The sequence below is a fragment of the Perna viridis genome, chromosome 2, assembly GCF_037379345.1.
Source record: "Perna viridis isolate PV_CMFRI_1.1 ecotype Kerala chromosome 2, ASM3737934v1, whole genome shotgun sequence".
Lineage (NCBI taxonomy): Eukaryota > Metazoa > Mollusca > Bivalvia > Mytilida > Mytilidae > Perna > Perna viridis.
Window position 1 is genome coordinate 10254165 of NC_142446.1, and position 14175 is coordinate 10268339.

At 32.6% G+C, this 14175-nt stretch overlaps 1 protein-coding gene across 6 annotated transcripts in view; it reads left to right on the forward strand.

Annotated features, from left to right (window-relative positions):
- Nucleotides 1-14175, forward strand: part of LOC148623592 (uncharacterized) — a 95433-nt gene that overhangs the window by 56908 nt on the left and 24350 nt on the right. For 5 of the 6 annotated variants that reach the window (XM_088565513.1, XM_088565514.1, XM_088565515.1 and 2 more), the window contains 4 exons: nt 1522-1742; nt 2791-3146; nt 4442-7455; nt 10832-10956. In XM_088565513.1, coding sequence (XP_088421639.1) covers nt 1522-1742; nt 2791-3146; nt 4442-7455; nt 10832-10956 — 3716 coding nt within the window. Of the gene's footprint in view, nt 1-528; nt 640-1521; nt 1743-2790; nt 3147-4441; nt 7456-10831; nt 10957-14175 lie in introns of those variants that run through there. The other variant, XM_088565517.1, reaches the window with a different exon arrangement.

Sequence of the window (14175 nt, forward strand, 5' to 3'; positions counted from 1 at the left end):
AATTTTGAGCCTCCTTTATTATATTTTATTATTGAATCAAGATGTGGTCCTTTTGACTTTTGTAAAAACTTAATCTTATTCTAATTTCTAAAAATACATTGTGTTGGTATGATATACATGTAAGAATCAAAGAGTGTAAAAAAAGTTACTTCTCTTATATTTTTTTTATAATCTCCCTACAAAGTTAGGATATAAGTCTGGAGAAGGTAAATGATTGTCATACATTTGTTTAGCCAATTAGTAAATATTAGTAATTGAGAGGTAATATATATTTGGTATCAATTAACTGTTTAGTATCAATATATCCAATCAATTGGCATTGTCTTGTTATGTAAGGTATTAGTCTAGAAATCTGTCTGAACCTATAGGTATTAAATCTTCTATGTGACTTACTTGAAAGTCAATTTAAATAACACATGGGTAGAAATTTAAATCTAGTCAGTTAGGTGAAAACATTCCTTACATGTAATTGGGGGACCTGTTGGATGTTACTGGAATGCATCTAATTTTCTTCCAATATTGGTGATCTGTCATAGTCCCAGGTCAATGAAGTGTGTGTTTAAAGAACATGTACAGTTCCTTGTCTAAACTGATTGCTTTAGGATACTCCTCTGCTTGGCCATGCTTGATTGGGGAAGGGTAAGAAAAGTAATTTATTGATGACATAAACTACATTCAGTATTTTATGTCTGGTCACTTTGTAGTGATTAAATGATTTCATTTATTCATGTGTAAAGTAAATACTGTTATCTTTTAGATTAAAAATATATTTGTTTAGAAACTACATAAATTGTTCAATTCTGTATGTAAGCTTATTTTTAACATGACATACAATAGATGAGACATGAGGGATACTTTATAAGGCTCCACTAAGAATTCCAATTTTGAAATATTATTTTAAGGAAAACATATCTGTAATATTTTGATTTGCATGGTGAGATACTGGTAATTTATAGCACTAATACGGGTTGTAAATTCCTCCATTGAATCAGTGAGTGGTATAAAGCAAAATGCTCATTTCTATTGATTTTATTCCAACTGTTTTAATATAACTAATAAGAATGATCTTCCCAAGGACAGTTCATGATCGATGTCATATGTTTACATTGTCCATTTTATGAGGTGTTTGATATTGTCATATTTCTCTGTACCATATTTATGGTTGGTGTAGGAATGATTGCACCAATCCTTACAAGTCAAAATATAGCCCATGATATTTATAAAAGATGATAAGAGAATTTGTTCATATATGATCAGGTGTGAACATATAAGTGTAAGATTTTGAATTTAGTTGAATCAGTGTTTGAAAGTTAAGGTACCATTAAAATAAAAACATTGTTGAAGGTTTGCTTTAAAATTGATCATAGAATAGACATAGATAGTAACTGTATTTCATCCTGTTCTGAAGTTACTTTTTGCTAACATTACAAAGAGAAATGCTTTTGTGCAAATTAACAAAACAGTTAGTTTTACATGAGTCATTGAAATAAAGATATAAAGTACTAATATCTTTAATTGCAGAGATGAACTGGAAAAATTAAAACAAGAACATCAAAAGGCAGAAGAACAGCGTCAGTTGAGAGAAGAAAAGCTTTGGATGACTCACAATAAACATATACTAGAGATAGAGAATGAAAGGAAAAGACTGACTAAACTTAAAGAAGAAACATACGTACAAAGACAAAAGGCAGAACAGGATTTACAATATGCCAAAGAATGTTTAGAGAGAGAAAGAGAAGCTTGTAAGATTGATTTTATATTCACATGACAAACTTTGTTACTCACAACATTAAGGATGATACTTTGATTGATGCATAACTATCCATAACTAAGTTGTCATATACTTTAGTTCAATGTTTCATTCAGTGTATTTCTTCATGTATTGAGTCGTATGTAAGAATATACAAGAATTACAGCCTTTATATGCCCCTACCAACTTAAGGTGTGTATGTCTGTACCTTAAATTTTCAAGACTAGAATCTCAGCAACACTTTATGGGAATGATTTGAAATTTGATTGCTGCTTCATTATGATTGCTTGTACCATGTTAAAATTTTTTGGCTTGGTTGCATTACAACTACCTGTTTGCTGGAACAAGTTTTTTTTGTTTTTGTGGTATGTTTTTTCTTTTAGATTTTTGTCACAAAATTCTCAGCAACTCCTCATAGAAACGATATGAAATTTTTTGTGAAGCTTTACCCAGATAAGTTGCACGGTGTGTGACTTGTCGGGTAGGTCTAACATCAAATTCCTGTTTTCTCAGCAATCTTTCATTGTATGATTTAAAATGTGAAGTGAAATTTCATGGAAAAGCCTTAAAATTTGATTTGGTTTGTTTGATTGTGTCATGTGAGTCTTCAGTTCCTGTTTATTGCTCGTTTGAAGCATTATTGGGATTGGGGCATCAGTGTCCTATGGACACATTTATTATAGTTTCATACTGAAGCATACAGAAAGGGAAGGGGGTAGATTTTCATATAAAACTAAAACTATAATGAGTAGGTACTGTGTAGCTTAAACATGTTTGTATTGTATGCTTTTATACTTAAATAACTAGAATAATCATGTAAACATCATGTTTTACAAAATTTTGTTTTTACTTAAAATAGAATAAGTATTGCTTTAAAAATGTTTACAGTTTAATTTGATTATAGGCTTTTGTTGCCAAAGGTACCAGTATTATATGGGTTCATTGAAAGTACATTTAATTCATTTGTAAATTGGTATTTTGACTACATTAGAATATCCATTTTGGTATTGGATTTAACTTCATTACTTTATTTGTTTCAGTCCATGAAGAATTACAAAGTGAATTGTTTAAACTGAAGTCGGTAAAAACTACAAGGGAGTTTGATGATGACTGTGTATTCTCAGATAGCAGTGTATCAAGTGAAATAGTTTGTGAATCAATACGTAGGAGAAAACTCTCTTTAGAGGGAAAACTGAAAACTATTATTCAAAAGGAAATAGTGAAATCTTTCTCGCATCGGCAGACAGAGAAGACATTACAGAAACAGACAGAAGATTTGGAAGATGAATTTGAGTTGTCTAAGCATCAGGTAGAGAACCAGTTGGGAAAGATCAGAGAAATTGAGGAACAATATCGCCAAACAGATGCTGATCACTATACACAAATAAATAGAACAGTCAGTATAATATTTTAAATTTATTATTGTGTTTCAATTGTCATTTTACAAGTATTTACTTTTTTTCATAAAATGGCTTTGAGAGGCAATAAGATTTTGTTTTGGCATATAAAGTTGAGCCCTCCAATAGTGAAATAGTTGAAGACATCAATGTCCTTCACAGTAAACTAATGGAATCCGTCTAAGTTTCTCTTTTGGCTACTGCAGACACATAAGTTTATCTTAGAAAATGTGTGAGAAAAGACTAAGCCAATATGTTATTAGTAAGACAGTCATTTAATACTTAATATGGCTTCCGAATGTTTTCATTACCACTACAAGGAAACACCTTTGACCTTTCATCTTTTAAGTAGAACAAACTTGATACAAGAATTCCACTAATGTATGAATGAAATGTCCCCCCAATGCAGGGCCGAAAAGGACCAAAAACAATAGTTTTTAATACTGGTATCTAAACAATGGTATCATTTTTGTATTTTGTATCCAGAGTTGTCTCAACTATTTAGAGATTGACCTCAGTAGTGATATCAAGCTGTAACTTGTACAGCATTTTATTTTATATGTAATCATATGAAAATGTTTTAAAATATGGCAATCCCTTGTGCAAGTGTGAAACACACTATAAAATTTTAGTTAGATATCTGAGCTACACCTAAGTACTTGCCCTAGTATATTTTACTTGGTTACATAATGAACGCACTGTTTCATAGATTTCATTTTTTGTTTGTATGTTCATTCTCTTGTAAAATACATAAATATCAGCTGATAGATCATTTATAAATCTGTCTTTATGATGTAGAAAAATCTAAGAGATTTCACTATGCATTATAAAATGGTGTAATTTTTTTTCTTATCCAATATAATTGAATATTTTAGTGACATCACTAACCTTTTCCTAATTTCAGTTGCCCTAAAGTTGAGAAACAGTGCTAATTTTCCTATTTGTATTTTGTTCTTTAGTCAAAATAAGGTGTAGTCAAGTACCCAGTATCTGTTGTTCTTTAAGCAATCAAGTCAATATCAGAAGATGTAATTTATTTTCATGCTATGACATTGTATTTATATATTGTTTCCAATCCTGGTAGTAATTGTTTCTGATTTGTCTTCACAAACCCATGATTTGGTTAATCAATATTCTGCCTCTTCTTCTTCAAATTTTTGACATAGACAACTTCGAATCTCATTAGGGACAGGGGATGTACGGTTACTTGTTATGCTTTATCAAGTAATTTCATTTCAATTCATCTTTCGTAGTAAATTTTATTTTTGCAGTCAAAAGTTATGTTTGTTTACAGGAAGAAGAATTAGAGGAGATACAACGACGTGAGGAACAGCTCGAATTGTATATTGAAGAGAAACAGGACTTGCTTAATGTCAAAACCGATCGACCACGTCCACTTAGGACTGCTTGTAGTGCTGAAATTCTCACTAGTTTAGAAATAGAAACTGAATTCTCTGAGAAAACTTCTAGCATGTTAGCTCTAAATCGGGGAAGTGTTGGTGATCTTCCTGCAATATCACATCAGTTCTCATTATCTTCTATGATGTCTGTTAATTCTGAAAGCTCTGATTCTCAAAATGAAATGAATCAAGACAAATTTGGAGCTAAATATTCTAAAATCTCATCAAGTGCAAGGAGTGTTACTGATCGCCTTTATAAGAAAACTACTCCTAAGTTCAAGTATGAACCGAAATTGAGAAAGAAGACACTGCCCATTGGAGATAGCAATGCAACAAACAAGACAGCTTCTAAACTTAATAAAATTACATATGATAAACATCAGGAAACAAACAAAAACAAACAAAATAGATTAGTCAGTTCTGATAGTTCTAATTTACCATCAGATAACTCAACACTTGCCAGAAAGAGACATATGAAAAGCAGTACATCACTAGCCAGTGTTCCTGAAGCCCTAAGTGAAGGAGGGGATGAACAGATTATGCATTCTACACCTGATATATCACAAGTTATAAGGAGGCGTAACAAAGCAAACAGAAAATCTATTGACGATGAATTTAGGAGACATTCTGAACCAGCTGGAGATACACTTGCTGATGCCTTTGAAAAATATACAAAAGATATAGAAAAATCAAGAGCAGGTAATCCTCCCCTCAACTACATTGATAGTTTGTCTGAAATACAAGTTCCATCAGTAATAGTTTCTGACCATACATACCAAGTTACAGAGATGTCAGATTCTCAGGAACAAGAATGTCAATCTTATCTAGATGACATGGGAAATACCATGGAGGATGATGGGGGTCAAAAACTATGTCATGTAACTAAGGAAAATGAAGGGGGAGGAATGGAATGTGAACTAAATTATCTTACACATCAGTCTCAAAGTGATTTAAAAGATTGTTTGGATGATAAAATAGCAGTGAACATTGTTATTGACAATGTAAATGATGATGAAAACAGTAGAAAACTAACTAACTTCCATGTCAATCTTGTGCCAATTATAGATATATCCTATTGTGAGGGTGAATCTCTGCCTCCAATTATTCCAGCAGCTAGCCAAAACTTAAATGAATCAGATCAGTCAAGTGACTCAGAGTTATATCTCTCGGATAGCAAATGGAAGTGTGCCTCAGAATTAAAGGACATTGTCACAGGATCAGTGGATACAAGTGACACCTCAACTGATGAAGATGATGATGATGATAATGATGATAATGATGATGATATAATTGGAATTAAGAGAAAGCGGGAATCAAAGTCACAAAAATGCTCTACTTCACCATCTAAAATGCCTAAGTCTGAACATAGCAATTATGAATGGTTGGTAAATGCATTTTCTCGACTAAGTGAGGAAAATTTACTTGATTTTGATGATGCCAATGACAGTTATAGAAAAGAACAAGTGGAGAGTACCGACTCTGAATACCAATCAAATTATGATGAAGTTGACGATGAAAATGTTAACAAAAATAAAAAGTGGAACAAGAAAAAAGCTGGACATGATAACAATACTCCTTGTACTGAAATTACAGAACAGGACAGGGTTTATTATTCTGATTCTTTTGAGGAAGATTCATTAGATGGATCTAAAGCAACTAGAGATGTAGAAGATGAAGACATGAGTTATTCTCCCAAAGGATCAGACCTTGGTGGGGATCTACCTACAGAAGACAAAGAACTGTCAGACTATGATGAGTTGATAGATGATGATGATGAAATGTTTGAAGGAAGAAGAGAGATGTATATTCAGTATCCCAATGATTTTCCTGGGAGTTTACTGTACAGTATTAAGGAGGAGTCTGTTCCAGTATCCCCTGATCTTTCTGAGCCTAAAGACTTTAGTCCTGATATCAGTTCTGCAGGCACTGAAGATAACTATTTGTCACAAGTTGTAGTCCTTGGACATGAAAACCAGGCATTGGTTACCAAAATTGATCATGAAAATTGTCAAGTAGTTTGTACTATAAATGATGAGCAGTGTTTACAGGACTGCCATCAAAATCTGTCAGGTACTGACTTGAAGGACATTGAACAAGGTGTAAGAAGTGAAACTAATGTTAAATTAAGTGCTGATATGAATATTTTGGAAGAGAGTTCTAGTGTAAGCACTGATAATAACCAAGTCAATGATGATGATAGTAACCAGATTTCAAGTATTGACCCAGTGAATTATTTGACAGAACATTCACTTACTGAGAGTGTAAACATTGAAAATGTACCAAAAACAGATATGGATCAAACTAATGTAGCATCCCATGTCATTTATGCTGATGATAAAAATAATGACATTTTTGAACAAACAAAAGATTTAAACATTGAAGAATGGAGAGAAGTGAAGGCACCTGAGCCATTTACTGCTGAAGAAATGGAAAACTATCTTTCAGATGTTGCAAGTGCAATCAACCAAACAATTAACATAATTTCAGACTCTGGAAAAATATCAGATAATGCTTCATTTAAATCAGCTAGTAGCCTTAACCTTGGCTCTTCTAAATCACACTATAATACTGAGGGTGTTTCTCCTATGAATGGCAGTCTGTGTTTAAGCACTGCTGACTGTCATTCAGAAACAACTCAAATGAAATACGAAGATTGCAGTGATGGTCATCGGAATAGAGAATTATCTCGGTCTGAAGGTGACCAGCCCAGTCTTATTTTGGAAACCAGTACAAATGATTTTGTTGGAGGCAGTAAGAAGAAACCAGAGACAAGGACATTAGGAGTATCCACAAGTCCTGATTTGGTTAGTGTTAGTTGTGGAGAAGAAATGAACAGTGATGATTCATTACAGGAAGTACAAGAAGAACTGTTGGTTTTACAAGAAGCCATGGATATTCAGAATTCCAGGTAATCTCATTTTTATCAATTGTACACTAGTGTTATTATACCCACATAGTTGTAGGTCATAATGTTTTTGACCTGCCTGTCTGTTGTCCATCACAACTATTTGTAATTTGGATAGTTTGTCCATTATTTTACCAATTTCTTTCAAACTTTGGTGAATTGTTAGTAGCAATAAAATCTTGTATGGGGATTATTTCATAGAAATTGGTCAAGAGAACTTACTAGAAAATCGATGATTTAGGCTCGTCACTCGGATAGCATCTCCATTTTTTTTAATGATCTACTTCAAACTTACGTGAATGTTTGATAGCAAAAATTTTTAGATGGGATTGATTTTCACAGAAATCGGTCAAGGGACCTCTTTTTAAAATGGGAATTTAGTAAGAATTAATGATTTAGGCTTGTCACCTGGGCAGTGCCTCCATTTGTCTACCAATTTCATTAAAACTTTGAATGATTAGAAATGCTCAATAAAATCTTGGTTGGATTGAAATCTGATAAGGGGGACCACTTTTTTATTTTGGTTTGAATAATGAAGTTTTTCAGTGAGTGCATGGGGTATTGTGAGCAAGCTCACTGAGGCTCTTAAATATCCAGAATACTTTGAGCACACGGGCATTTACATGGAAAATAGGGCACTGAACCAGATTCAAGAGTGACATACCTTACACATTTTGTTTTAATAATAATTATAGTTTTTAAAATCTAATCTAGTCCTGGGTCTTAATAAAAGTAAAAACATAGGGTTTTAGGTATTAAAGTCTGTAATGACTGAATAATATGTCATGTTTGTTTGATGAGAAGAATTTATTTTAGACTGATACACTGTACTAACAACAAAAGTTTCAAAGTTGCACATCTACTTAAAAGGAACTAAAAATAATAGATGCATACTAATTCAGATAATCATTGATAACAGTTGATAAGTGTATACTTTTTGTAGTCAGCTGAATCATCAGTTAGAATTGTAATAGGTCATATTAATCTGTTAGGGCCTTCTGTATTTAGTGTTTTTGGGTAAAATACCTTGTAGAATTGCTACATGTAATTTTTATTTAAATGTTTCTATTTTGAAAGGCCATAATAAAAAAATTCCTAGATTCTCATCCAACATTTTTCAAAATTATGGGCAGGCAGGAACATTTTACTTTTTATTTTTTATAATTTAAGTGAAAAATGCTGTCGTTTGAAAGATATTGACTTAATTTGGGGAAAAAATAAAAATAAAAAAATTATGGAGGATGGAAAAATTGGGTCGTGAGGGAATGATAATCTAAGGTATTTTTTATTATGGCAAAAACGAATTGTATAAAAGATAGAAAATAGATTAGTAGTAGTAGTTATCCTTGAAAGGCAAAATCTGATTATTATGTCCCACCACCAGTGATCAGTCATTCTGTCTGTATGTCAGTCCCTCTGTAACAGTGTCCAGGCTGTAACTTTCATGTCTTTTGATATTTGGCATGAGGGTAGATCACCTCAAGATGATTTGTCAGGTATCATCATAAGTGATCTTTGATTTTGAACATTGACCTAAAGGTCAAATGAGGGATTTTATTCATGCCTGATGTACAACCTATTTACTTCAGTGGGTCCCTAGAGATGGATGCCATCTCTATGATATCTAGTTTATGCCACTTTTAGCATCAATTTGGTACACTTTGAAAGATAAAAAGAAACTTTCAACTGATGATATGATCATTATAACAAGCCTACACATTATTTGGTTGACATTACAAGAACAGCCAGCAGCATGCATTTAGTGCTAATCCTTTTTTGGTGTATTAACTAAGATAAAAAAACTGCAATAATTGCACTTTAAAGGTATCTCTATCTTTACAAAAAATTCAATGTAAGGAAAGAAATTGGGTTTGTAAATCAGACCATGTGACAACCAGACTTGATTAGCTGTATCAATATTTGTAGAAATAATAATACAATAGCAAAGTGTTGCTTTGAATCTGTGGAAACTTACATAGTCTCCTGAATACTGGACATTGGGTTATACAAGTATAGACATTTTTAATACTGAATTTGATTCAATTCCAAACAACAAAACAAAGTCTGGACTCCTTAACTGTTCAAAGAATATTTGGTCCAAAGACCTAGAATTATTTGCCAGACAGACTCAATGTTTGACTGTCATTGCCTTCAGTTCAACATTTTCCAGAAGACTGTTTATTGGATAAATGTCCTTGAAATTTCGACCAGTTGCACAAATGATGAAAACATAGAGGAAAAAAATATTGAGAACAAAATTTTTATGACTAGTTAGCTAAAATCATTTGTCTTCCAGGGGCTATGTTTGATCTGTTTTTTTGTGAATTGTAGAAAATAAAGTAAAATTTGTTGATTCTTACCTACTGGTAATTTCTAGTGTGATTGTTGGTTTAGTGTTATGTCTACTGGTTATTTCTAGTATGATTGTTGGTTTAGTGTTATGTCTACTGGTTTTTTCTAGTATGATTGTTGGTTTAGTGTTATGTCTACTGGTTATTTCTAGTGTGATTGTTGGTTTAGTGTTATTTCCAGTATGATTGTTGGTTTAGTGTTATTTCTAGTATGATTGTTGGTTTAGTGTTATGTCTACTGGTTATTTCTAGTATGATTGTTGGTTTAGTGTTTTGTCTACTGTTTATAATAAGATCTTACTGTTCAGTGCAATGCTGGAAATTCTTATTATATGTTGAAGGCTTAACTGTTGTCATGTAACAGTGACTTGTGGACATAAAAATTAAGTTAAATTTAAGAATTTAATTATAAGGTTAATAATAGTTGGATAGTTTTCAATATGAGTTCACAGATTATTTAGTTATGACTTAATAAAATGTAAATATAAATATAGAATAACAGATAAAAAATGATTAAAGTATTACCTATACAGTTTGTATAAAGTGGTAAGCTTCTGATAGGAACTTTATCAATGTCTTGTTATTTTGCCAAATGATTGCAGACTGTTAAATTATTCAACTTAATTTCTGCACATTTTATGTATGTGCTGTGTACATGTATATTATATATCAATGTATACTTGTGAAATTTATATGCCTCAGTGAAGAAGTTATTTGTGTGGGGTCTTAGTTTAAAAATATTTGTCATCAGATTTTAAATCAAAATTGATTATAAATTCTTTTGGACACAGTCTTATATGTCTTATACATAGGTTCAGGCTTTTGCCATTTTTTAAATTAGAATAAGAAATCAAGGTTTTTATTCGTGAAAATAGTGTAAAGTTTTGCTTGACAGGTTTTATATAAAAACTAGATATTCATGAAAAAAAATTTACACCTTCAAAAATTATTCATTAAAGACCTCAATGTTAAGACAAATCCTTGGATCATCTATTACTAGGTGTATTTATTTTTGGTTCTATTTTTAGGTCTACAATTACTAATGGAAATTCCCTGTCCTCAGCAAGAAAAGCAACGAGAAGAAGGGCAATGGAAAAACGTGGAAGTGGTGTTGGAACAGAATCAGAAGATTTAATGTCTGATGATATAACAGGTTAGTACAGAAATTGTCGTAGAAGTTCTCATCTTTTTGGCATTTTATGAAAACATCCAAAAATAATTGATTTAGGCTGCATTGGTAGTCAACCTTATTTGATAGGTAATTTTTTAATGTGTGGGTGTGCTGCTTCTTCAAAGATCAAGGTCATGTGACTGGCACATCTTATTCCGTTTAGGTACATGGCTTAAAATTAAATGTTTAGTGATTGGTTGTTGTGGTAGATGACATTGTGTGAGGACAGGGCAATGGTTATGGTTAATTTGGTTTATGCTTTAATTTGGGAGAAGGTACACAGCATGACAATGATGATGGTTAAATTGTACAAAAAATTCTCAATTTTTATCCATTTATGTAGAACTTCTTTGTGCTGCATTTGGTTTCTTATTTTGACATTTTTTCTTGCATACAATTTACTTTTTGATTTAAAAATGGTTCTAATGCTACTGATGAGTGGTTACTCCTCAAAACACATGTACAGTGTACTAAAATTTGTATTAAAAATTTGAGAGGTATATTTTGCAATTATTTCAATAGTTAATATTTTTATGCTCATCATCAACTATAAAACAGAATTCAGTATTTCTGGTTTTTAAGGTGATTACATGTACAAATTAATCTGTAGATCTTCATGGCCTTTTCTCACCTTATCCTATTTGAAGAATTTTCATTAAATAGTAAATAAGTTGGCATTTTGTTTGTTATCGTGTGCGAACTAACTGTAAAATTATGTCAGCTCTAGACCTTTTATTCTCTTCTCATGCAATTAAAACTATACAATATATGGAACTTTAAATTCTACCTGGCAGTTTGCCAATATTGATCAGCAAAAACACTTACCAAGTATTCAGTAGGTTCTTATAGACATGGGGAGAAAATAGACTTGTATTTTGTAAACGTAGGATCTTTATGCAGGAATACTTGTCATTTTACAGGTGAAGTAAAGAATTTAATGATAGATTAATGTTTATTTGATGTAAAGGTAAATAATGTTACGTTTGGTTGGGTTCAGTACTATTTGTAATGGTTTTCATGGATCTGTATCTTTAAGAATTTGAATTTGTCTGAATAAAGGTAGGAAGAAAACCGACCATGGTTTATCTTTTTGCATAAACACCTTGTTTGGCTTATTGTAGTTTGAAAGTTGTGGTAAGATTATTAATCTGAACTATATCAAAAAATTTGTGGTTCATGAAAAATGATACACAACGTTTGTGCAGTCCTTTAAATACTTTACTGTAGGCTGATTCTGTTTTCAGTTTTATTATTATCCTTTATTTCATACAGTTTCAAAAGAACTTTCTACTGACTACTTAGTAATCATAAGTTGGAAGCTTTATGTTCACTTTCATGTTGACACATAGGATATAATCATTTTCAACAATGTTTTTGTATGAAAGTAATGTATGGCTTGGTTATTTGTCAATATTCTTGGAGCAAGTTTACCTGGTATATTTGGGGTAATGTTATATGGTTACCTGGTATATTGGTATAGATTTCTGTTTTGCAAGTTATTCTGTTTATTTACAGGCATGTTTAAACAATATTATGTGACTTACAAATTAAAATGAAGAAATGCTTTCAATAAGTGTATTACATGCATGCTGCAACAAAAACATATTACTGGTCAAATAGATCAATGCATCAAGCAACCAATACACATCACATGTCATCAGATCAATGCATTCAGTTACCAATGTCATCAAATTACTGCATTTAGCAACCAATACACATCACAGATCATTAGATCAATGCATTCAGCAACCAATGTACAATACATGTGATCAAATTACTGCATTCAGCAACCTCGTTAATCAACCAACACACATCACAGGTCATCAGATCACTACATTCAGCAACCAATACACATCACATGTCATCAGATCACTACATTCAGCAACCAACACACATCACAGGTCATCAGTTCACTACATTCAGTCACCAATGTCATCAAATTACTGCATTCAGCAACTGATACACATCACAGATCATTAGATCAATGCATTCAGCAACCAACACACATCACAGGTCATCAGTTCACTACATTCAGCAACCAATACACATCACAGGTCATCAGTTCACTACATTTTGCAACCAACACACATCACAGGTCATCAGTTCACTACATTCAGCAACCAATACACATCACAGGTCATCAGTTCACTACATTTTGCAACCAACACACATCACAGGTCATCAGTTCACTACATTCAGCAGCCAATACACATCACAGGTCATCAGATCACTACATTCAGCAGCCAATACACATCACAGGTCATCAGTTCACTACATTCAGCAACATATTACACATATTGCAACTGTAACAATCTCCCCATATCTGCTGAAGTATGGTAATATGGGACCTTAGTGTTACTGGCATACATGTACCTTCCTGCATATTAGGGGCCTGATCCTAGGACAGAAAGGATGCAATAAGTTAATGATGGCTTACTCCTTTCTGTACTAGTTCCTGATCCCTAAACTGTTTAAATTACATCTTTTTACCTATTTGGATATAGTAGAAGGTAATAGGGGCTCAGGTAAGACTAAAAACATGTTTGGGAAAAGAACCACCAGTACACATCACAAGTTATCAGATCACTACATTCAGCAACCAATACACATCACAGATTATAAGATGAATACATGCTGCAACTAATACACATCACAGGTCATTAGATTAATGTATAAGCTGCTAACAATGTAAAAACAGTTATTTAACACATAATAATGAATAATTAACCCTTGTCATGCTACACCCGCACCTGTTCTGGATTAAACCATGTTCCGCTTTATCGGTTCTGGCACTGTAAATCTAAGTTTAGGAAAGCGCAGTTTGTGTCCATCTGCAAGCAGTGTGACTGTGCTTTAAAAAATCTGATATAGAGTGTTAATAAATAATGACTTGAAAGCTAAAAAAAGAGGTCACGAGTTTCCGCTGTCGAAAAAAATGAGATTTTTTTTTGGGGGGGGGGGGGGGGTAGGGTTCATTTCTTTGACCCTCGCCAGAGCAGAATTAATCTGTAGTACTCTATTTTGCCTGGAAACTAAATAAGAATGATTTCTGTCACCACCATTTTGATATCAACCCCTTGTATTGACTACTTCCAGTTTATTGACAAACAGAGGACAAAAATTGGAAAAAATCCTCATTTTTTCTCATTAATGACCCTTCAGGGGGCTGCTGACCCCCCACTCGTGACTGTAACACACTTT